Source organism: Dipodomys merriami, unplaced genomic scaffold, assembly GCF_024711535.1.
Source record: "Dipodomys merriami isolate MVZ:Mamm:240054 unplaced genomic scaffold, mDipMer1.0.p SCAF_57, whole genome shotgun sequence".
In the NCBI taxonomy this organism is placed as follows: domain Eukaryota; kingdom Metazoa; phylum Chordata; class Mammalia; order Rodentia; family Heteromyidae; genus Dipodomys; species Dipodomys merriami.
The window spans coordinates 6481380-6503678 of NW_027206146.1; the positions used below are offsets into that span (position 1 = coordinate 6481380).

General features: G+C 41.3%; 2 protein-coding genes across 2 annotated transcripts; both read right to left on the reverse strand.

The window, feature by feature from the left end:
* Nucleotides 1–11971: 11971 nt before the first annotated feature.
* LOC138812472 (olfactory receptor class A-like protein 1) lies at nt 11972–14321 on the reverse strand. Its single transcript, XM_070000410.1, has 2 exons — nt 13539–14321; nt 11972–12088 (listed from the first exon to the last, which is right to left on the reverse strand). Exons 1-2 carry the CDS (start codon nt 14319–14321, stop codon nt 11972–11974), a joined length of 900 nt encoding a protein of 299 aa, XP_069856511.1.
* A 6444-nt stretch (nt 14322–20765) lies between these two features.
* Nucleotides 20766–21461, reverse strand: LOC138812473 (vomeronasal type-1 receptor 4-like). The gene has a single exon (XM_070000411.1). It carries the CDS (start codon nt 21459–21461, stop codon nt 20766–20768), a length of 696 nt encoding a protein of 231 aa, XP_069856512.1.
* Between the last annotated feature and the right edge of the window lie 838 nt (nt 21462–22299).

Genomic DNA, 22299 nt, shown 5'->3' on the forward strand with positions numbered 1-22299 from the left:
CAAAAGTGTCATTCCACTGGAGTTTTTCATGTTTTATATACAGAATCATCACATCTGCAAATAGGATTAATTTCTCTTTTTTAAAATTTGTTATTGTAAAGATACTATACAGTGAGTTACAGTTACATGAGCAAGGTAATGAGTACACTTCCTATTGATCATTGTTATCCCTCCGTTGTTTTCCCTCTACCATCCCTTTCCTCCCTACCTTCCCCGAGGTTTTTTTTTTTAATTGTGAACATACTGTACAGAGGGGTTACAATTACATGGGAAGACAATGAGTACATTTTCTATCAAGCATTGTAGCTTCCTCCTTTGTTTACACTTCACATCCCTTCCCAGCCTCCCCCTGCCCCCACCCTATCCCCCTCCCCACCAAAGTTGTAAATTTTTTTTCAACATGACAACTTGTATTTCTCATTGCTGCAATGGGTCCACCATTATCCTTATTTAAACGACTTGTTTTTCCCCTTCCCCTCCACAAATTATACCGACATCAAAACAGTGAAAGCAGGGGTTATACTGTGGGGGAGGGACATACAAAGCAACAAAGAAATAATCTTATGAATGAGTTAGAAACAAATGAATGAAAGAAAAAAACATTTAAATACATATCTTAGTGTTCATTTTCCTAATATCAACTTATGTGACCTTTTCTGCTTGACTCATACATATACTAGGTATTGTAAATAAGGGAAGCCATGGGATCTATGTTTCTTTGGGCTTGGCTTACTTCACTTAATATAATTTTTTCCAGGGGCTGGGGAGATGGCTCAGTGGTAGAGTGCTTGCCTTGCATGCATGAGGCCCTGGGTTCGATTCCCCAGCACCACATAAGCAAAAAGATAAAAGCCGGAAGTGGTGCTGTGGCTCAAGTGGTAGAGCGCTAGCCTTGAGCTGAAGAGCTGAGAGACAGAGCCCAGGCCCAGAGTTCAGGCCCCACGACCGGACCCCCACCCAAAAATATAATTTTTTCCAAATCTTTCCATTTCCTAACAAATGGGACAATGTCATTCTTTCTGATGGAGGCATAGAATTCCATTGTGTATATATACCACATTTTCTTGATCCATTCATCTACTGAGGGGCATCTGGGTTGGTTCCATATCTTAGCTATAGTAAATAATGCTGCAATAAACATAGTTGTGCCAGTAGCTTTAGTGTGGTCTTGTTTGTAAACATTTGGGTAAATGCCCAAAAGTGGGACTGCTGGGTCATAGGGGAGCTCTATGTGGAGTTTTTTGAGGAACCCCCATACTACTTTCTAAAGTGGTTGAACAAGTTTACACTCCCACCCACAATGAAGTAAGGTTCCCTTCTGTCCACATCCCCTCCAGCATCTGTTGTTATTAGAGTTCTTGTTTTTGCCATTCTAAATGGGGTGAGGTGATATCTTAATGTTGTTTTGATTTGCATTTCTTTTATGGCTAGGGAGGTTGAGCATTTCTTCATGTGTCTGTTGGCCATCCTTCTTTCTTTTTCAGAGAAATTTCTCTTTAAGTCTTTAGCTCACTTATTTATAAGCTGATTCAAACTTTGGCAAAGTAGTAGAGTATAAAATTAACCCCCCCAAAATCAATGGCTTTTCTGTTTGCCAAACAATTAGGAAAGTGTGGCTGAAATTAGGAAAGCAACTCCATTTGTAATAGCCCCACAAAAAGTAAAATACCTAGGAATTAACTTAACCAAAGAAGTGAAAGCCCTCTATGATGAAAACTTTAAAAACTTGAAAAAGGAAATCAAAACAGAACTTAGAAAATGGCAATAACTCCCATGCTCCTGGATTGGAAAGATGAACATCGTGAAAATGGCAATACTTCCCAAGGCTATCTACAAATTCAATGCGATACCCATCAAAATTCCAACCTCATTCTTCAAGGAAATAGAAAAGGCAATCCAAAAATTCATATGGAACAATAAAAGACCCCGAATATCAAAAACGCTCCACAACGGAAAGAACGCTGCCTGAGGAATATCAATACCAAATTTCAAACTCTACTACAAAGCCACTGTAATCAAAGCAGCTTGGTACTGGCACAAGAACAGACCTCAGGACCAATGGAATAGAATTGAAATCCCAGAAATGAACCTACATACCTATAGCCATCTAATCTTCGATAAGGGAGCTAAAAAAATAGAATGGAAGAAAGACAGCCTCTTCAGTAAATGGTGCTGGCAAAATTGCTTAACTACTTGTAGAAAACTAAAGCTAGATCCTTATATATCACCTTGCACCAGAATCAACTCCAAATGGATCAATGACGTCAGAGTCAAAGCAGACACTCTGAAAACATTACAGGATGGAATAGGAGAAACTCTAGGTCTCCTTGGCGCAGGCTGAAATTTTCTTAATAGGGACCCGGAAACACAACAAATCAAAGAAAGGTTGGATAAATGGGATTCCATGAAGTTGCAGAGCTTCTGCATGGTTTCTAAAGCATTTATAAGATTATTTCTTTGTTGCTTTGTATGTCCCTCCCCCACAGTATAACCCCTGCTTTCACTATATTTGATGTCAGTATAACTTGTGGAGGAGATGGGGAAAAACCAGTTGTTTAAGGATACAGGTGGACCTGTTGCAACAATGAGAAGTACAAGTTGTCATGTCCAAAATGAGCTTTATAACGTCGGTGTGTGGGGGGGTCCGGGGGGAGGAATGGGGGGAAGGAGAAAGATTGGGATTGGGGGGGAGGGGGGAGGCTGGGAAGGGATGTGAAGGGTAAACCAAAGGAGGAGGCTGCAATGCTTGGTAAGAATTGTACGCATTATCCTGCCCATGTTATTGTAACCCCTCTGTACAGTATGTTCACAAATAAAATTAAATCAAATTAAAAAAAAAAGAAAAAAAAGGACATAGCTAGCAAGATCAATAGAAAGCCTACGGATTGGGACAAGATCTTCACTAGCCATACAATGGAAAAGGTTCTCATATCTAAAATATTCTTGGAACTTTTTTAAAAATTGTGATTAAGTGATTACATAATTTCCCAAATTTCACAGTATTGTGGAATAATGATTCTTATTTAAAGGCACAAGTTCATTCCAACTTTCCTGGAGCAAATTGTCTATCACAGTCTATAACATATAATGGTGTACACACATACACCATACATGTGATCAGCAACATGGGGACATTTAGTAGTGCTTCGACCAGATGAGTGGGAATTCTTTGTTTCTTAAATCCTGTTAATTTTGTCGTACCACCTAACATTTTAGATTTAGCATCCATTTATCAGGGGGACCATGTACCGTTTGTCTCTTTGCTCTTGGCTGACCTCGCTCAACATGATTCCTTCTAGCTCCATCCATTTCCCTGCAAATGCCATTATTTTGTCATTTCTAATAGCTGCATAATATTCCATTGTGTATAGATACCACGATTTTTGGATCTATTCATCTGTGGTGGGACATCTGGGTTGTTTCCATATCCTAGCTATTGTCAACAGTGCTGCAATAAAAATGGAGGTGCACGTGTCCTTGTAGATTGGTTCCTATTGTTCAGCGTAGATGCCTAGAAGTGGTATGACTGGGTCATAAAGGAGGTCAATCTTTAGCTTCCTAAGGACCCTCCAGACTGCTTTCCAAAGTGGTTGTATAAGTGTACATTCCCACCAGCAGTGTAATAGGGTTTCTCTTTCTCCAAATCCTCTCCAGCATTTGTCGTTGGCTGATTTGTGGATGTGGGACATTCTGATTTGGGTAAGGTGGTATCTCAGGGTTGTCTTTATTTGTATTTCCTTCACCACCAGGGATCATGAACATTTCCTCATGTGTTTCATTGCCATTTTTATTTCTTCATCTGAGAAGTTCTTCTTTAGTTACCTTGCCCATTTAGTAATTGGTTTGTTAGGTTTGGGAGGGATTAGTTTCTTGAGTTCCCTGTATATACTGGATGTTAACCTCTTGTCTGATATATTGCTGGTAAATATTATTTCCCAATTAGTTGGTTGTCTTTCTAGCTTAGTTGTGATAGTTTTAGCTGTGCAGAAGCTTTTATTTTAAGGTAGTCCCATTTGTCGAGTCTCTCTCTAATTTTTTGTGACCATGGGACTCTGTTCAGGAAGTTCCTTCCTGTGCCTATTAGTTCAAGTGTCTCTCCTTCTCTGTCCTGCAGTAGTTTCAGAGCTTCAGGTTTAATGTTAAGGTCTTTAATTCATTTTGAGTTGATGTTGGTGCATGATGATAGGCTGGGGTCCACTTTTAGTTTTCTGCATGTGGCCGCCCAGTTTTCCCAGCACCAGTGGTTGAAGAGGCTGTGTTTCTTCGATTGTATGTCTTTGGCTCCTTTGTCAAATATCAGCTGGCTGTAGGCCTGTGGATTTATTTCTGGATCTTCTATTCTGTTCCATTGTTCTTCGGGTCTGTTTTTGTGCCAGTACCATGCTGTCTTTGTTATTATAGCTCTGTAGTAGAGTTTGAAGTTCGGCATGGATATCCCTCCCATGTTGTCTTTATTCCCTAAGATTGTTTTGGCTATTCTAGGTCTTTTATTGTTCCATATGAGTTTTTGGACTGTTTTCTGTATTTCAGTGATGTATGTCATTGGGATTTTTATTAAAATTGCATTGAATTTGTATATTAATTTTGGCAGTATTACCATCTTCACTATATTAGGTCGGCCTATCCAAGAGCATGGGAGGTCTTTCCATTTCCTAGTGTCTTCTGCAATTTCTTTCTTTAACATTTTATAGTTCTCATTAAATAGTTCTTTTACATCTTTGGTTAGGTTAATTCCTAAATATTTTATTTTTTTGTGAATGGGGTTGCTCCCTTTATTTCCTTCTCTTCTTGTACATTGTCAGTGTACAGGAAGGCAACTGATTTTTGTGGGTTCATTTTGTATCCTGCTACTTTGCTGAAGTGATTTATGATTTCTAAGTGTTTGGGGATGGAGTTTTTGGGATCGTGAAGGTATAGTAGCATGTCATCTGCAAGAAGGGATAGTTCAACTTCTTCTTTCCCTATGCGGATCCCTTTAATGTCTTTTTCTTGCCTTCTTGCCCTGGCTAAGGGTTCCAAGACTATATTGAAGAGGAGTGGAGACAGTGGGCATCCTTGCCTTGTTCCTGATTTTAGGAGAATTGGTTATAGCTTTTCCCCATTAAGTATAATATTGGCTATTGGTCTGTCATAAATGGCTTTTATTGTTTTTAGAAATGTTCCTTCTATTCCTATTTCCCCCAGAGCTTTTAGCATGAATGAATGTTGAATTTTATCAAAGGCCTTTTCTGCATCTGTGGCGATAATCATGTGATTCTTGACCTTGGCTCTGTTTCTATGTTGGATTATATTTATTGACTTACGAATGTTAAACCATCCCTGCATCTCTGGGATGAAGCCTACCTGTTTATAGTTTATGATTTTTTTAAAGTGTTTCTGGATTCTGTTAGCTAGAATCTTGTTAAGGATCTTTGCATCTGTGTTCATCAAGGAAATTGGCCTGTAATTTTCCTTTTTGGTTGGGTCTTTGCCTGGTTTGGGGATGAGTGTGATATTGGCTTCATAGAATGAGTTTGGGATAGCTCCCTCCTTCTCTGTTTCTCTGAAGAGCTTGAGGAGTATGGATATTAGTTCTTCTTTAAAGGTCTTATAGAATTCTGCTGTGAATCCATCTGGGCCTGGGCTTTTATTTGATGGAAGACTTTTGATAGCTTCCTATATCTGGTTGTAGGATATTGGCTTATTTAATTGGTTACTTCTTCTTTGCTCAGTTTGGGTAATTTGTGTTTCTCTTAAAATGTATCCATTTCTGCCCGATTTTCTTCCTTTAGAGAGTATAACTTTTGAAAGTAGTCTGTTAGGATTGTTTGGATACCTTGGGTACGTGTTGTGATTTTTCCCGTGGCATCCCTAATCCTGTTAATATGGGTTTCCTCTCTTCTTTTTTAAATTAATCTTGCCAATGGGCCATCAATTTTGTTTATTTTTTCAAAGAACCAGCTTTTTGTTTGGTTAATTTTGTCTAAATTTTCTGATTTTCTAATTGGTTAATCTCTGCTCTTAATTTGATTATCTGGCTTCGTCTAGTAACTTTAGGTTCCATTTTTTCTTGTTTTTCTAGCTGTTTTAATTGCATAATGAGGTTATTTAGCTGGTCTGTCTCCATTCTCTTGATGTGGGCACTGAGGGCAATAAATTTGCACCTCAGGACTGCTTTTGCTATTTCCCTCAAGTTTCTTTTTGAGGTGTTTTCATTTTTATTGAGTTCTAGGAAATATTTTATTTTTTCTCTGATCTCTTCTGTTACCCAGACATTGCTAAGGAGTGTGCTGTTCAATTTCCATGTATTAGAGAAATTTCTGAGGTATGCTTTGTTATTGAGAACTAGCTTGATTCCACTGTGGTCAGATAGGATACAGGGGATTATGTCGATCCCTTTGTATTTGCTTAAGTTCCTTGCATGAACTATGATATGGTCTATTTTGGAGAAAGTTCCATGAGCTGCTGAGAAGAATGTGTACTCTGTTGTTGTAGGGTGAAATACTCGGTAGATGTCAGTTAATTCCGCTTGAAGTATGGCCTCACTTAATTCGGTAGTTTCTTTGCCAATTGTCTGGTTGGTAGACCTGTCCTTTGGTGAGAGTGGTGTGTTAAAGTCTCCTAGTATTATCGTATTGGGATCTATTTTATTCTGTCAGTTTGAGAGTATTTGTTTAACAATTTGGGTGCACCAATATTTGGGGCATATAAGTTGATGATGGTTATATCCTCCTCTTGGATTGTTCCCTGTATTAATATGTAGTGTCCATCCTTGTCTTTCTGTACTGATTTTAATGAAAAGTTTATTTTGTCAGATACCAGGACAGCTACACCTGCTTTCTTACTGGGGGCATTGGATTGGTAGTTCCTTTTCCAACCCTTTACTCTGAATTTGTTTGTATGTTTGGCTGAGAGGTGTGTCTCCTGAAGGCAACAGAAGGATGGGTCGTGTTTTCTGAACCAGTCTGCAGTTCTTTTTCTTTTGATTGGCGAATTAAGCCCATTAATATTAAGAGAAAGTATGGGGAGATGCATTGTTGTCCCTGTCATTCCAATTTCCTCAGTTTTTCTTCTTTCCTTTCCTCTTGTGCTTGCTCAGTTAGACTTTGAGTAATGCCTGTCTGGGTGCTTTCTTCAGGTTGTGTCCCCCATCTTATTATTCTTTCTAATGCTGGCTTAATGTTTATGTATTCATTTAGTTTTTCTTTGCTATTAAAAATTTTCATTTCTCTATCGAATGTGAATGCTAACTTTGCCAGGTATATCAGTCTGGATTGGCAGTTATTGGCTCTCAGTGCTCGTATGGTACTTTCCCAGGCCTTTCTTGCATTCAGTGTTTGTGTGGAGAGATCTGCAGTGATTCTAATTTTTTTCCCATGGTAATGTAGCTTCTTCTTCATTTTTACTGCATGCAAGATTGTTTCCTTATTATTCAGATCTATCATTTTTACTGTAATGTGTCTAGAATTGTTTGTCCTGGGCTCTTGCTTGTTGGGTGTTCTATATGCTTCTGTTATGTAGGTAAGATATTCTTTTTTGAGGTGGGGAAAATTTTCACCAATTTTCTTGTTGAATATGTGTTGCATTCCCTTGCTCTGAAATTCTTCACCTTCGTCCACTCCAAGTATACGAACTTAAAATTTCTTGTCATTATCTGCTTGCTCTTGAATTTCCCTTTGGCTTAATTTGAGTGATTTTTCCATATCTCTCACTTTTTGGTCCAGTTGGTGTATTCTGTCTTCTGTATCTGACACTCTACATTCCATTTCGTTCACTCTGTTGACCGTGGCTTCTATTGTGTTTTGCATGGAGGAAATGGAATCCTTTATGGATTCGATGTTGGTTCTCAAAGTACTGATCTCACCTCTTATTCAGGTATGTACTACCTCTAATTTGGCATTTATCTCACTTGTTACTGAGGTTTGTGCAGCCTCTATTTTTGCATGCATCTCCTGTTTGATATCCTGTATCTCTGTTGATAGTTCATCCTTGTGCTCTTTCAATTTCTGATCTATTTCTCGCTTTACCTCTTGAGTCATTGCCTCCAGCAACCCTTGGATGTGGCTTTTGCTTCCATTCCTGCTTTGCTCCCACTGGGCTCTCCCCTGCATGGCTGGTGGCTATTGAGGATAGCTTGCTATCCTGGGTGGTGATAAACCTTGTAATTTTTCTCTGTGATTTTCGCATGGGGGTTCAGGAGACTAATCTGCAATATGGTTTTGGTGTATCTGTCTTTGCTTGGTTGCTGATTCTGTATTGGTAGAGAGAGTCTGTGCCTGATCTGGGTTTTGTTGGGGACCTACCTCCAGCTGATGGTCTGACCTACATAGGATTCTCGGCTCTCTGTTGTAGATTGCTGGCAATTCCCGCCTTTGGAAGCATTGAGCAGCCTAGACTGCTCATGTTTGCTCCTACGGGTGCTTTTGGCAAGATTGGATGTTCTGGATGCACTCTCCCAGATGCTGGAGTCTGATATGGGCTCCTGTTTTTTTTTTTTTTTTCAATTTTGGACTGGTTGTGGGCTTGAACTCCAGGTTTGGGTGCTGTCCCTAAGCTCTTCAGCTCAAGGCTGGCACCCTACCATTTGAGCCACAGCACCACCTCTGACCCTTTCTGCTTATGTGATGCTGAGGAATCAGATCCTGGGCCTCATGCATCCAAGACTATCACTCTACTGCTGAGCCACCTTATCAGCCTGAGCTCCTGTCTACTATCAGGTGCTGGCAGCCTGTGTTGCCCAATTCCCAGCCTAGAGTATATGGGTTGGGTTTTGGTGGGGTTTGGGATTCTCTTGTCCTGAGCCTCCAGGTCTTTTGTTGTCACAGGTGTGCTTCCCAGGGCGGGTAGTTCCCTCTTTCTCTCCCCTCTGCTGAGGCATATGCTCAGCTTTTGACTTCAGTTGGGAGGAGTTGGTTGTGTTGTATAGGCGCTGGATCCCCAGGCCTGGTTCTGCCCGCCCCCCACCTGGGGCACACCGTTTGGGACTGTGCTTCTGTATATACCACCTAGGTTATGCAGCCTGGGGTACACAGTTCAAATTTCTTCTACTGTTGGTTGTCTTGACCCAGGGGCGCTGTTCCTGGCTTGGGCATTTAAGCTCCCTTCCAGGGGCACTCTTGCACTAGCCTGGCCAGCAGAGTGTGCTCCACGGGTTGGTGGAGCTCTTGAACAGTTCCCAATTTTAGTGGGTCCTGTGGTCCAGGTGTTGGTGTAGGGAGTCTGGGTCAGGGTCTGGGGATTCCCTCCAGCTCTAGGCTCCCTTGAGGGATACACTGTCCCCTGTGGGGTACTCACCCTGGAGCTAGATTTTTCTGTGTGGTGTAGGTCATCAGTTGCTGTTGCAATCTGAGTTCAGTTGGGGTGGTTGCGGGCTGGGCTGGGCGGTGGTGACTCTGTGTGATTCCCTTCTGTCTCTGCCTTTGTCGAAGCTGTAGGGTCCATAGTGTCCACACCATGGGCCAGGGGTGGGGCTGGGCCTCCGTACAGGTTCTGAGTGCTGGGGTTTGCACTCTCCAGATCATCACCAGTTCCTTGTAGGTCTTTTGCTTTGCTTTTCTGGCATCCCGTGTAGCTCTGGGAGATCCCATCGTGGGGCCGAGTTCTGGGCTCAGTGGTTTCTCTGTTTCATAATTGGTGGGTCATACAAAGGTACCTCTGCGCTATCTGTGATACCGGCTTCTTTGCTATCTGCAGGCAGCTACCAGTGTCTCTGGGACTCTGGCAGCCTCTGCTGGGCCAGCTGTTAGCGGCTAGATGCACTGCCAGTGCTGGGCAGCTTTGGTGGGATGGAGCATCTCTGTTCGGATGAAGAATGAGGGGTGGGGGTGGGATCTTCGTGGAGACTCCCAGCTGGTAGGTTTTTCTGTTTGTGGTGATCAGTTGTCTGCAAACTGATGCCTCAGGTGGCTTCTGCGTGGGTGATCTACAGGCAGCCCCCTGTGTCTCTGGGACTCTGGTAGCCCCTGCCAGGCCGGCGGTCCACGGCTTGGTGTGCTGCCACACTGCCAGTGAAGGTTGGGGGTGGGGTCTTTGCTCTTCTCTGTTCTGAAATTCTTCTTTTCCTCTCTTTCTTTTGTGTTATTTTCCACCTCCTGTTTTTCTCTGAGGGTTCACCTTTTTGTTGGTGTCATCTCTTGGGGAGATTAAGCATTGGAACTGGAACTCTCTTTTTCATTGGGGAGAGTTGTGGTATTTCCCTACTGCCCCGTCGCCATCTTGGTTCCCCCCACCCTTCAATAAGGCTTATTTTATTCCAAGGATGCAAACAAGCTCAACACATATAAATAATAAATATTAAGGTCCTGCGACGGACCAGCTTGGCTGGAGCACTGGGACCTATGGGACAGGAATCTCGGGATAGGTGGGCAAAGCGGTCAGCGAAGTGACAAACAGACACAGACTCAAAAGAGTTGCATCTGAGTGTATCTTTATTGAGGAGAATTAACATTTTTATACAGTGTGTAATTGTGACATAGATTCTTTGTTTATTTAAGCATGTAATCAAATTTTTTTAAGGCAAAGCATTGATGAATTACATGAAAATTGATGACTATCCCACCAACTGTTTAAGCTAAGTGTTGCGAAACAAGTCTAGCATATTGTTTAATAGAATACATCATCTATTCAGCCTTTTTTATGTTTAATAATTAACAAACCTAACACAGGGCTGTAATTACATTATACTCTTTTTAATTTTATTTTTATCCACTAATTTCATCTTTATAAGCTCCTGCATAAGGAAATGCCTCTTGGTTGGTTCAGGAAATATGTTACTAACTTTATATTTTGTGTGAAAACACCATCTACTCCCTATAACGTAAGTTGGACTAAACTTAATCATAACTGTTGGGAGAATCTTTCTTTTTCTTTTATAATCAGAGGTCCCTTCTTTTTTAGAACTCTCTGAACTACTGGGATAACTCTTTCTAACTTAGTTTAGGTCATTGATTTTGTCTGTTGGACATATCTGGAAATTGTAAGTCTCTATATTTATTATGCATGAGCTGCAAAACCGCCTGTGAAGTTGTAGGAGTTTCTGGAGGCAACGTCACATCAGATGATAGATTGATTGGGGCATTGCCCACATTTAATCTTTGGCCTTAGTCTTTATTACTTAGAGATGCCGTCTCTATTGGACTGGAAAAATACAACATGCTCTGTTCGCGGATCAATAGAAAAATAACCAAAACGAGAATAAAGGCAACGAATGTACAGCCAAGAAGAATATAGTAAGAATAAAGGTAGAGGCTATAAAGGTGTAGCCAAGTGTATGGGAAGCCGTGAACCAACACCCCCTTCCTGAGGGCATGCTTCTTGAAGCTCTTTGTCCAATGCGATCTCTCACGCAGACTCCGCAGAAGTTGGCGTGACACCCACTGGTCACAGAAAGATGTCCACTCAGCTGGAAATACCAGGAACCACTGGAAGTGCAGAAACTTAAGCATTTGACCTTGTTTCTCTGGCCAGAGACTATTCATTGAAATTCAGTCCTTTATTCTGTTGTCGATTTCAAATCAGAAGCCATCTATCTACCACAGGCAGCTTTATGGAAGTCCTCCGCCCACCTGCGCCGGCCTCTCTTTGCTGAACCCAGCTAAGGACTCCTTGCAGACACATCTTCATGGCTGCTTTGCCTGCTGTGATCTCTGCTCCTTTCCAAATGCTTGCTTCAGCAGCTTCCTCTCCATTGTGCCTCTCGGACTGGGTTCCCATGGTGGTTGGATACTGAGCTGCTTGTTAGAGGAGGAAACAAGGGTTGTTGTATACAATGGCAGGCCTGAACTGGCCTGGAGGCAGGACAGAAGCTCTCCCAGGTGGGACTTGTCAGGGCACAGGGCAGGCATCCTGCCACTGGGCCCTGGGTCACTGTGGTGAGCAGCAATCACACTGGAACTTCTCTTTCTCAGAGAACAATGGGTTAAGTCTGACCAGATTGTCTTTTTTAGGGAATCCAGTTCTCCACGAACTCCTGGGGGATGCCTGAGGCTTGAGTCTATGCCAGGCTCCACTCCTGTCCTGAACCTTTCATTCCAGAAGTTTCAACCAAGTATATGTGGCGTGGCAAGGTCCAAAATAAAATCGAGGACTCAAAAACTATCAGGGGTGCCAACTGTGTATAGAGATTGTGAACAGGAAGGATAACAGGGGGAGTAGACTTCAAACTAGGTTGAGTGTCCAGTGGAGGGATAGGGGACTTGTGGAGCAGCAGATGATGAGCAAAAGCATCAGATACCGAGTTCCAGTCCTGGTCTCTGACCAAAAAAATATAAAAGAATAAAATACCCAATGTCCAGTGGGCTTCCGACTGAACATCACCCCTTTTCCTCATGACACTTCTCCAGAAAGTCCAGTGGTGATGGACGATTGGACCTGTAAGGACTTACTCTCTACACGGATCTATCTTGGAAGGTTTCCTTTGTTGTCTAAATCAGAACACTGATCTCCATTGTGCCTTTGCCACACTGCTTGTCACATAGTAGAGTCATGGAGATCACAATGGAAGAATATGTGTCACGGTGTATACACATCTCTGCGTTGACTGCATCCTGATTGTCATTGGTTGCCTCCTACTTCATCACTGGCTACAATTTTCTTTGTCATTGGCTGCAAGGTCCATTCTTTTTTCTTTTATGCCGACCTGGGGCTTGAACTCAGGGCCTGGCACTGTCCCTGGGCTTCTTTTTCTCAAGGCTAGCACTCTTCCACTTGAGCTATAGCACTACTTCTGGCTTTTCTTGTGATTAGTTGAAGTAAGGGTCTCACTAAGTTTTCTTCCCAGGGTGCCTGAGAACTGAGGTGCCTTCTGACTAGCTAGGATTATGGCCATGAGCCACCTGTGCCTGGCTCTGGCTGTGTCCTGTGGCCACATGCTGTTTCTTCCGTGGCTAGATGTTACTCTTTCATTGGAGAACCAGCATTCTTAGAGTGATCTAATAGAATTCTTTATAACAAACAGCACAGATAGTAGGAAGGGAACACAAGGAAGAAATGGATTGTCTAGCAACTGTCTTATAAGAATAGAAAAGCTTTTAATTCTAATAGTCTAAAGAAAATGTATTTCATTTGTCCCACTAATAATCTGTTAAGCAACTAAGCAATATAACACTTTTGTGCAAAGACACAAAAGTACCTCAGCATTTAAGAATTACTGCATAGGGGCTGGGAAGGTGGCTCTGTGGTACAGCTCTTGCCTTGCATGCCTGAGGCTCTGGGTTAAAATCCAAAGCACCACATAAGCAAAGTGAAAATCCGGATGTGGCACTGTGGCTCAAATGGTAGATTGCTAGCCTTGAGCTGAAGACTGAGGGACACTACTGGACCCCCCAAAAAAATTAAAAAAGAAAGAATTATAGCATCTCTGAACTGGAACAACACTTCACGTGTTCAATATAATCTCTTCCCCAGATATATTTCTAGGAATTTAAATGCTTTTAAGAAATGTTTTGGCTGTCCAATCAGCTGTTGAATGCTTTATGACAACCAGTACTTCCTATCATCGAGAGGGAGAGTGAATATTTAGAAAAAATTCTATTATTTTTCATTAGGAAAAAAGGACATACGGTTGGGTAGCATGATGACAAAATACAAATCAGCACATCCAGTGTTGGGATTTTCACTAGTGTGTAAAAGGAATAAAAGTTTACGATGTTGTTGGAGCAATAGAAGAACACGAAACAGCTGACTAACAGTAAGATGGTGTGGGTGGCCTTGTTTTCAGGTGCCAACTGGGAAGCAAGCCTGGGGCTGTGGAGGTGTCGGGCTGTCTTATGGTGTCGGTACAGGAAGGTCACCATATAGAAGCTGGTGGTGATCATGAGGATAACAAACACAAGATCTCGAAATAATAAGGTAATGACGTAATACCATGATCTATTGTATTCTATCTGGCTAGTCTCACAATATGCATTGGAAATCCCGGTACCAATCAAAGTGAAATTGCTTTTGGCTTTCATACCTGTAATGACTGGGACATAGATGACCATATTGATGACCCAGAAGAAGAGGAAAGAAGGGAAAATCCACATGGAAGGCTTAGATTTAAGCCACACCAATTGAACATGGCTGTTGCTGATGGTGATGGCCTGAAAAGCACTGAGGAGTGAGGTGGTACAAATGGACAGTCCCCGGGTGACTCTTAAGAAGTACACCACCACCTTGCAGCCCACATCGTTCAGAAATCGCTGGATTCCGAAGCATGCTATGATGTCTGGCAAAATTGTGAAGGTGAGATTCAGGATGTTGACCACAGTCAGGTGCATGAAAATGGCATCGATGGGCTTCTTCAAATGACGTTGGAATAAAAACATGTACAGATAGAGCATGGAGAGCAAGGAGTTCCCCATGACACCAACACACAGCTGGGCTATGAGGAAAAGCCCCCATATTGATGCATCGGAGAACATTGCTAAGGTGTTTGAGAGGTTTGATGCATAGATAAGCAGGGAGTGTATACAAGAGCGAAAATCAGTGCACTGGATGATGGATCCAATCCAAATTGAGCTTCACAAAGAATATCGAAGATCAAAGTCATTTTCAGGCTCACGGGTGGCCCTTCTGGAGTGGAATGCCAAAGACAAAAGATCTAGAGAATCTAGAGGACAGAAATGGTTGAGATAATAGAAAAGAAACCCTATCTCACACCATGGATCCTAGTGCCTTCTCTAGGAAAACCGTGGGCCTGTGGTACACAGGAGTTTGCATATTATGATTTCTTTGGACTCCAGATTATTATATATGCTCTGTGTGTGTGTGTGAGTGTTGAAGTCTTGTAGCTTGATCTGAGGGCTTCACCTCCATCTTTATGCTGATTAATTAGAGATAAGTCTCAGAGACATTCTGGCTTGGGCTGGCTTCATATCATGATCCTAAGTAGGAAGGATACAAGTGTGAGCCACCAGTGTCCAGCTACAACATCTCATTTGAAAACACATCTAATTTGTAATACATAAGAAAGGTAAGGGACAGACCATTAGTTCAAGCTCCAGCATCCCCAAAGAAATGTTTACTACTTCAGGAAGACTACCAGGTGGAATGTTTCCTGTGAAGAAATGACAAACTGGGGAAAATTCCTGGTTAAACTGTTAAAATAAGCTTCAAAAGAGGAGTGGGCCAAATATATCAGATATGAACATGGTTTCACACACTCCCTAAAAACTCAATGAAGCATTGTACTGACCATGGTTCTATTTTAGCATGCCTTGATATGAAATACAGTCATTATCTTGTGACTCCAGAGATGAAATGCCAGTGTATTTCTGGAGGGAAATGACACAAAAATCTACACAAGCCAGTCTTGTACGATGATAAAACATTGGGACAATGGTAGAGGAGACTAAGATTTAAAATTGGCTTCAGCTCACCCCATTACCCTATGCAGTGATCACCGGAGTAGAAATGAGGAAAATATAACAACAGATACGGAAAATCTCCTGAGAGATAGATTTAGTATATATAAGTTTTGAATATTTTTATCATGCAGAGATCTTGTTCTTGTTTTCATGTTAAAAAATATCTATGATATCCCTAGCAATGTATCTATGGGTGTTGGAAATTTTCCATTAAAGTTGGTGGAATAAAGTCACTTGTTGTTTGAAGAGTTTGTCAATTATGAGAGAGTGTGAGTGAATGCATCAGTGGTACACAGTAGACACTATGTGGAAAAGAAACTGTACAACTTGTGGTTGAGAACTGTATGGGAAGATTGGGAAAGGTAAAGTTAGCAGTGGCATTATCCAAAAGGAAATGTAGTGAACAAGGTGGCACTGTGGCTCAAAATAGCAGAGCGCTAGTCTGAAGCTTAAAATCTCAGGAGGAGCATGTACACCCTGAGTGGATGCCTCACAACTGACAAATATTTATATTCATTACTGGACTTATGAAATAGTAACCCTTGTATATCAACTTTATAGTAAAAATACAAATTAATAATGAAAATTAAACTGATAAAAACTGGGAAGACTGAAATTCTAACATCTGTCATTTCACAGAATCCATAAACTATAAGAAAAGCATTTGTAGCTTGGTGCCAGTGACTCTCCTATAGTCCTAGGTACTCAGGAGGCTGAGATCTGAGGATCATGGTTCGAAGCCAACAGACTTTGAAAGTTTGTGACCCTTACCTTTCATAAATTACCAAAGTAGGTGGAAGTGGCTCTGTCGCTCGTGTGATAGAGTCCTAGCCTTGAGCATAAAAACACAGGGACAGAGCCCAGGCCCTGATTTAAGCCACAAGACAGACAAAAAAATTAAATAAACATAAATGCATACATACATACATACAAATACAAGACATCTGTAGATCAATGAATAAATTATGAGTAAAACACTTTAGGCCTCTCCCAGGTTACTGCAGATAAAATCAATCTAAGAAACAGTGAGGTTTCCATGTTCCCTTCATAAAACATTATTGCCACCCTGTTTCAAATTACAACATGCAGAGCAGGAAATGTTGAAAACCTGGGGTAAGGAGGATGCTAAAGTCTTCTTACCTCTTCCTACATCATGTTCCTGTCAGGGCTGAGAGCTGCACAATGCTGGCTCACGAGACACAGCTTCCTGGAGGCAACCTGGCATTGTGGACAGGCTGCCTGTGCCCAGCCATGACTATGAATCATACCAGGGTGATGAGGCTTCTCCCAGTGGACATCAATCAGTGTCACCTGCTGTCTGGTCGGCTTTGTTTACAGGCTTCAATCTGATGTCCCCACAGGACATGCAAAACTCTCTCCCAGGTGCCAAGGCAATCTCTGAGAGAACATATTAAGTTGATTACTTAGAGAACAGAATTACAACCTCAAGATGTGTGTTTTTTCCAAGTCAAACTCATCAGAAAGTAAACTTCACGATGTTGCTGGTTATTAAAAGTTAGTTCTCACAGCCTTGGGGACATACTGAGTGGAACCCAGAACACTCTCTGTCTTTCCTGCTGGGGGCCTTGGCTCTGCAGAGCTTGGAATCTGGTGGGCCAGCTGTGTAGGGCTCCTGTACCCCACAGCACAGGATTCTAATGCACAGGCTGTGCTACAAGGTTTTCTCCTGTCCAAAGCTCTGGACACACATTGATAAGCCATGTAACAAAATAAGAACAGAAAATTTCCCTAACTGAACGTGGATTCTCATCCACCTCTAGAGATATGTAGAACCCATACCAGACAGGGTGCCAGAAGAAATACCACTAGACACATCAAAGTGAAAACGCTGAACTTCTAAAGCAAGAAACCATTTTTAAATGCAGCAAACTAAAGAAGGAACTTTATTACAACGAAAAAAAAAAGATGAGAATGACCGCAGATTTCTCCATACCAACTGAATGTAGGGAGAGCCTGGAGTGGTATAATTCAACTCCCAAATAAGAACAATTGGCAACCCAAACTGGTGTAACCAGCCTGGCTAAAAATCACAATGGATGGTGAAACTCATACCTTCCATGACAAACAACAGCAAAAAAAAGAATCCATAGAATTACATCAGATCTACAAGGCATAATAAAGGAAAGGCTACAATTAGAAAATAGAAAACAGTCAAAGTAAACACAGCATTATATAAAATCACTACATTATGAATAAATACAAGAATTCAACATATAGAATTGAATAAAGATCATTAGAAGTTTAGTAACTACCAAAAAGGAAAAAAGCACACGAAAGGAAAATAACAGGATGGCAGGAACAATGACATAGTTCTCCATAGTGACATTCAACATCAATGGGTAAACTCTCCAACCTAAAGATGTAAGCAGTATATTGGGAAAAAATACAAAACAACTATAACAACAGAAACTCAGCACACAATGAAAAATTATTTAGAGCTATAAGATGTACTAAATTCATCATGCAAATACATCTTGCAAGAAGGGCAGAGTAGCCACATTGTCATCCGATAAAATTTATTCCTCATTAAAATCAGTACAAAGAGACAAATAAGACCATTACAAAGTACATGATCCTCAAAGAGGAAATCATAGTGGATGATATTTGTGCACCAAACCATGGAAGACATAAAGACATTAAACAAATACTCTTAGCCTTACATAACCTCATAGACCCCAACACAATAATAGTGGGAGATTTTAACACCCCACTTTCATCAAAGGATAGGTCTACCAAACAAAAATCAGCAAAGAAGCTTCTGAATTAAATAACTCCATTACTCAAATGGACATAGAAGCCTTCTAGAAAGTATTTTACCCAACAAGCACACAACTCACATTCTTTTCAGCAGCACATGGAACATTTTCCAAAATTAACCATATTCTAGGACACAAAGTCAGCCTGAGGAAAATCAAAAGGATGGAAATAACTCTTGGTATCTTATCTGATCACAGTTAAATTAAACTGCTTCTAAACAACAGAACATTTCAGAAAACACTGAAACACACAGTGATCCAATAACACACTACTGAACAACAGGTGAGAATTCACTGAAAAATATAACACTTCATATCAGACCATGTGGGGGCAGCAAAAGCAGTATTGAAAAGAAATTTCTTAGTGTAAATTGCACACATATAGATAAGACAAACAGTGTGAGTAAAGCTACTCAGAAAATAGTGCACACCAAACCTCAAACAATCAGATGGGGAGAGATAGTAAGGAATAGGTGATAAATAAATTAACTAGAGACTAAAAATACAGTTTATATAAAATCAACAAAACAATAAGTTGCTCTTTTGGGAAAAAATAAAATAAAATTTACAAATGACTATCTAAATTACTGAAGGAAAGAAGAGACGCAAATGAACAAAATCAGGGATGCCAATGCAAACATTGCAAAAAATCACCAAGATATACAAAAGATAATGAAGGATTTTTTTCAAAACTTGCATTCTAACAAGATGGATAATCCACTAGAAATGTATGCAAGCTGCTTGAGCTCCACCATGATTAAAACAAATTGAATAGGCCCATAATACCTAATGACATTGACAGTCTAAACAAGGAAAATCCCAGGAACCAGGGTTGGTTCTGTAAGACTTTTCAAGTTGAACTAACAGTGGTACTCATCAAACTCCTCCATGAACTAGAAGCAGAAGGATCATGTCCAAACTCAACATCAGAGAGTGGAGATCACTGAGTTCACTCACCTTCCTTCGTTATGCAGACTTGCTTTCAATTATCTTTCCAGGACATCGTCAACTGTAGACTTATCATGCCTAAACTTGGTGATATTGATGCATGTCCCACTCTCTTCCCAATCCCGTAAGCTTTTTTTTTGTTGGACATGGGGCTTGAACTCTGAGCCTGGTCGCTGTTCCTGAGTACTTCAGCTCAAGGCAAGCACTTGAGCACAGCACCACTGCCAGGTTTCCAGTGGTTAATTGGAGATAAGAGGCTCACAAACTTTCCTGCATGGGCTGACTTTGTACTGGGATCCTCGCATCTCATCTCCTAAGTAGCTAGGATTATAGGCATGAGCCACAGCGCCTGACTAAAATTGTTATTTTGTAGATGATGTGCAGAGGGGTTGATGTTTCACATTACAGTTAATGAGAACAGTTTGTTTTGGATAATGTTACCCCTTCCCACAATCTCTCAGTTTTTTTCTCTCTTTCCCAACCACAAGTTGCATAGTTCAGTTCCACACATTGTCTAATGTGTACCACTGCTGGCTTTGTTCACCCTTTGTCCTCCATTTTGGGGAGACTATTATGACTTCAATCTCCTTGCACATCACAACTCCGATGTAAGTATTTCTTGTTCTCCTTGTTCATATTTGGGAGGTTCTATGATATATCCAAAACTTATTGAAGCTGGGTGCCAGCTTCACACTGTTTTGAGAGCTTCTTAGAACCTGTGATCTGAGGATCACAGTTCAAAGCTAGACTGGGCAGAAACTCTGTTGTGAGTCTCTTACCTGCATTTAATCAGTAAAAAGCCACAGGTGGATCTGTAGCTCAGGTGGGAGACTGCCAGACTTGATAAAAAAAAAAAGCTCATCCACACAGCCTTGGTCCTCAGGTCAAGCCCTAGGAGCAGTACAAGAACAAAGCAACTAAACAACAGCAACAACATCTGACTAGCTAGGATTATGGGCATGAGCCACTAGTGCCTGGCTCTGGCTGTGTCCTTTGGCCACATGCTCTTTCCTCGGTGGCTAGATGCTACTCTTTCATTGGAGAACCATCATTCTTATAACAAACAGCACCGTTAGTACGAAGGGAACACAAGGAAGAAATAGATTGTCTAGCTACTCTATTATAAGAACAGAAATGCTTTTAATTTTCATAGTGTACAGATAATGTATTTCATTTGTCCCACTAATAATCTGTTGAGCAACTAAGCAATATAAGAATTTAGTGCAAACACACACAAGTACCTCAGCATTTAAGAATTACAGCATAGGGGCTGGGAATTTGGCTCAGTGGTACAGCACTTGCCTTGCATGCCTGAAACTCTGGGGTAAATTCCTTAGCACCACATAAGGAAAGAGAAAAAAGTCGGATGTGGTGCTGTGGCTCAAGTGGTAGAGTGCTAGCCTTGAGCTGAAGTGCTGAGGGACAGCAACTAGGCCTAGAGTTCAAGCCCCAGAACTGGAAAGCTCAAAAATATTAAAAAAGAAAGATTTACAGCATCTCTGAACTGGAACACTTCCGGTGTTCAGTACAATTTCTTCCCCAGATATATTACTAGAAACTTAAGCTTTTGAAGAAAACTTTTGGCTGTCCAATCAGCTGTTGAATGCTTTATGACAATCGGTACTTCCTATCATCGAGAGGGAGAGTGTACATTTGGAAAGAATTTTATTATTTTTCATTAGGAAAAAAGGGCACACGATTGGATAGCATGATGTTAAATACAAATGATCACATCCACTGTTGGGATTTTCACTGGTGTGTAAAAGGAATAAAAGTTTGCCATGTTGTTGGAGCAATAAAAGAAGACAAAACAGCTGACTAACAGTAAGATGGTGTGGGTGGCCTTGTTCTCAGGGGCCAACTGGGAAGCAAGCCTGGGACTGTGGAGGTGCCGAGCTGTCTTGTGGTGTCGGTACAGGAGGATCACCATATAAAGGCTGGTGATGATCATGAGGATAACAAACACAAGATCTTGAAATAATAAGATAGAGATGAAATACCATAATCTATTGTCTTCTATCTGCCGAGTCTCACAATATGCATTGGAAACCCTGGGACCAACAAAAGTGAAATTGCTTTTGGCTTTCATAGATGTAATGACCGGGACATAGATGACCATATTGATGACCCAGAAGAAGAGGAAAGAAGGGAAAATCCACACTGAAGACTTAGATTTAAGGCACACCCACTGGGCATGGCTAGAGCTGATGGTGATGGCCTGAAAAGCACTGAGGAGTGAGGTGGTACAGATGGACAGTCCCCGGGTGACTCTGAAGAGGTACACCACCACCTTGCAGCCCACATTGTCCAGAAATCGCTGGATTCCAAAGCATGCTATGAAGTCTGGTAATATTGTGAAGGTGAGGTTCAGGATGTTGACCACAGTCAGGTACATGAAGATGGTATCCATGGGCTTCTTCAGATGACATTGGAATAAAAACATACAGATAGAGCAAGGAGAGCAGGGAGTTCCCCATGACACCAACACACAGCTGGGCTATGAGGAAAAGCCCCCATATTGATGCACCTGATAACATTGCTAAGGTGTTTGTGAGGTTTGATGCATAGATCAGCAGGAAGTCTATACAGGAGAGAAAAATCAGCGTACTGGATTATGGATCCATTCCAAATTGAGCTTCACAAAAAATATCGAAGATCAAAGTCATTTTCTGGCTCAGGGATGGCCCTTCTGGAGTGGGATGTGAAAGACAGAAGGCGTAGAGAATCTAGAGGACAGAAATAGTTGTGATTACAGAAAAGAAATCCTGTCTCACACCATGGGTCCTAGTGCCTTCACTAGGACAAATGTGGGCCTGTGGTACACAGAAATGTGCATATTATGTTTTCTTTGATCTCCACATTATTATATATGCTCTGTGTGTGTGTGTGTGTGTGTTTGTGTGTGTGTGTGTGTGTGTGTGTGTGTGTGTGTGTTTGAAGTCTTGTAGCTTGATCTCAGAGCCTGAATGGTACCCTGTGTTCTTGTACTTTTGCTAAAAGCTAACAGCTTCACCTCCATCTTTATGGTGATCAATTGGAGATAAGTCTCAGCTACATTCCTGCCTGAGCTGGCTTCATATCATGATCCTTACATCTCAACTGCCTAAGCAGCAAGGATACAAGTGTGAACCACTAGTGTCCAGCTAAAACATGTCATTTGAAAACATATCTAATCTGTAACAGATAAGAAAGGTAAGGGACAGGCTATTAGTTCAAGCTCCAGCTTCCCCAAAGAAATGTTTACCATC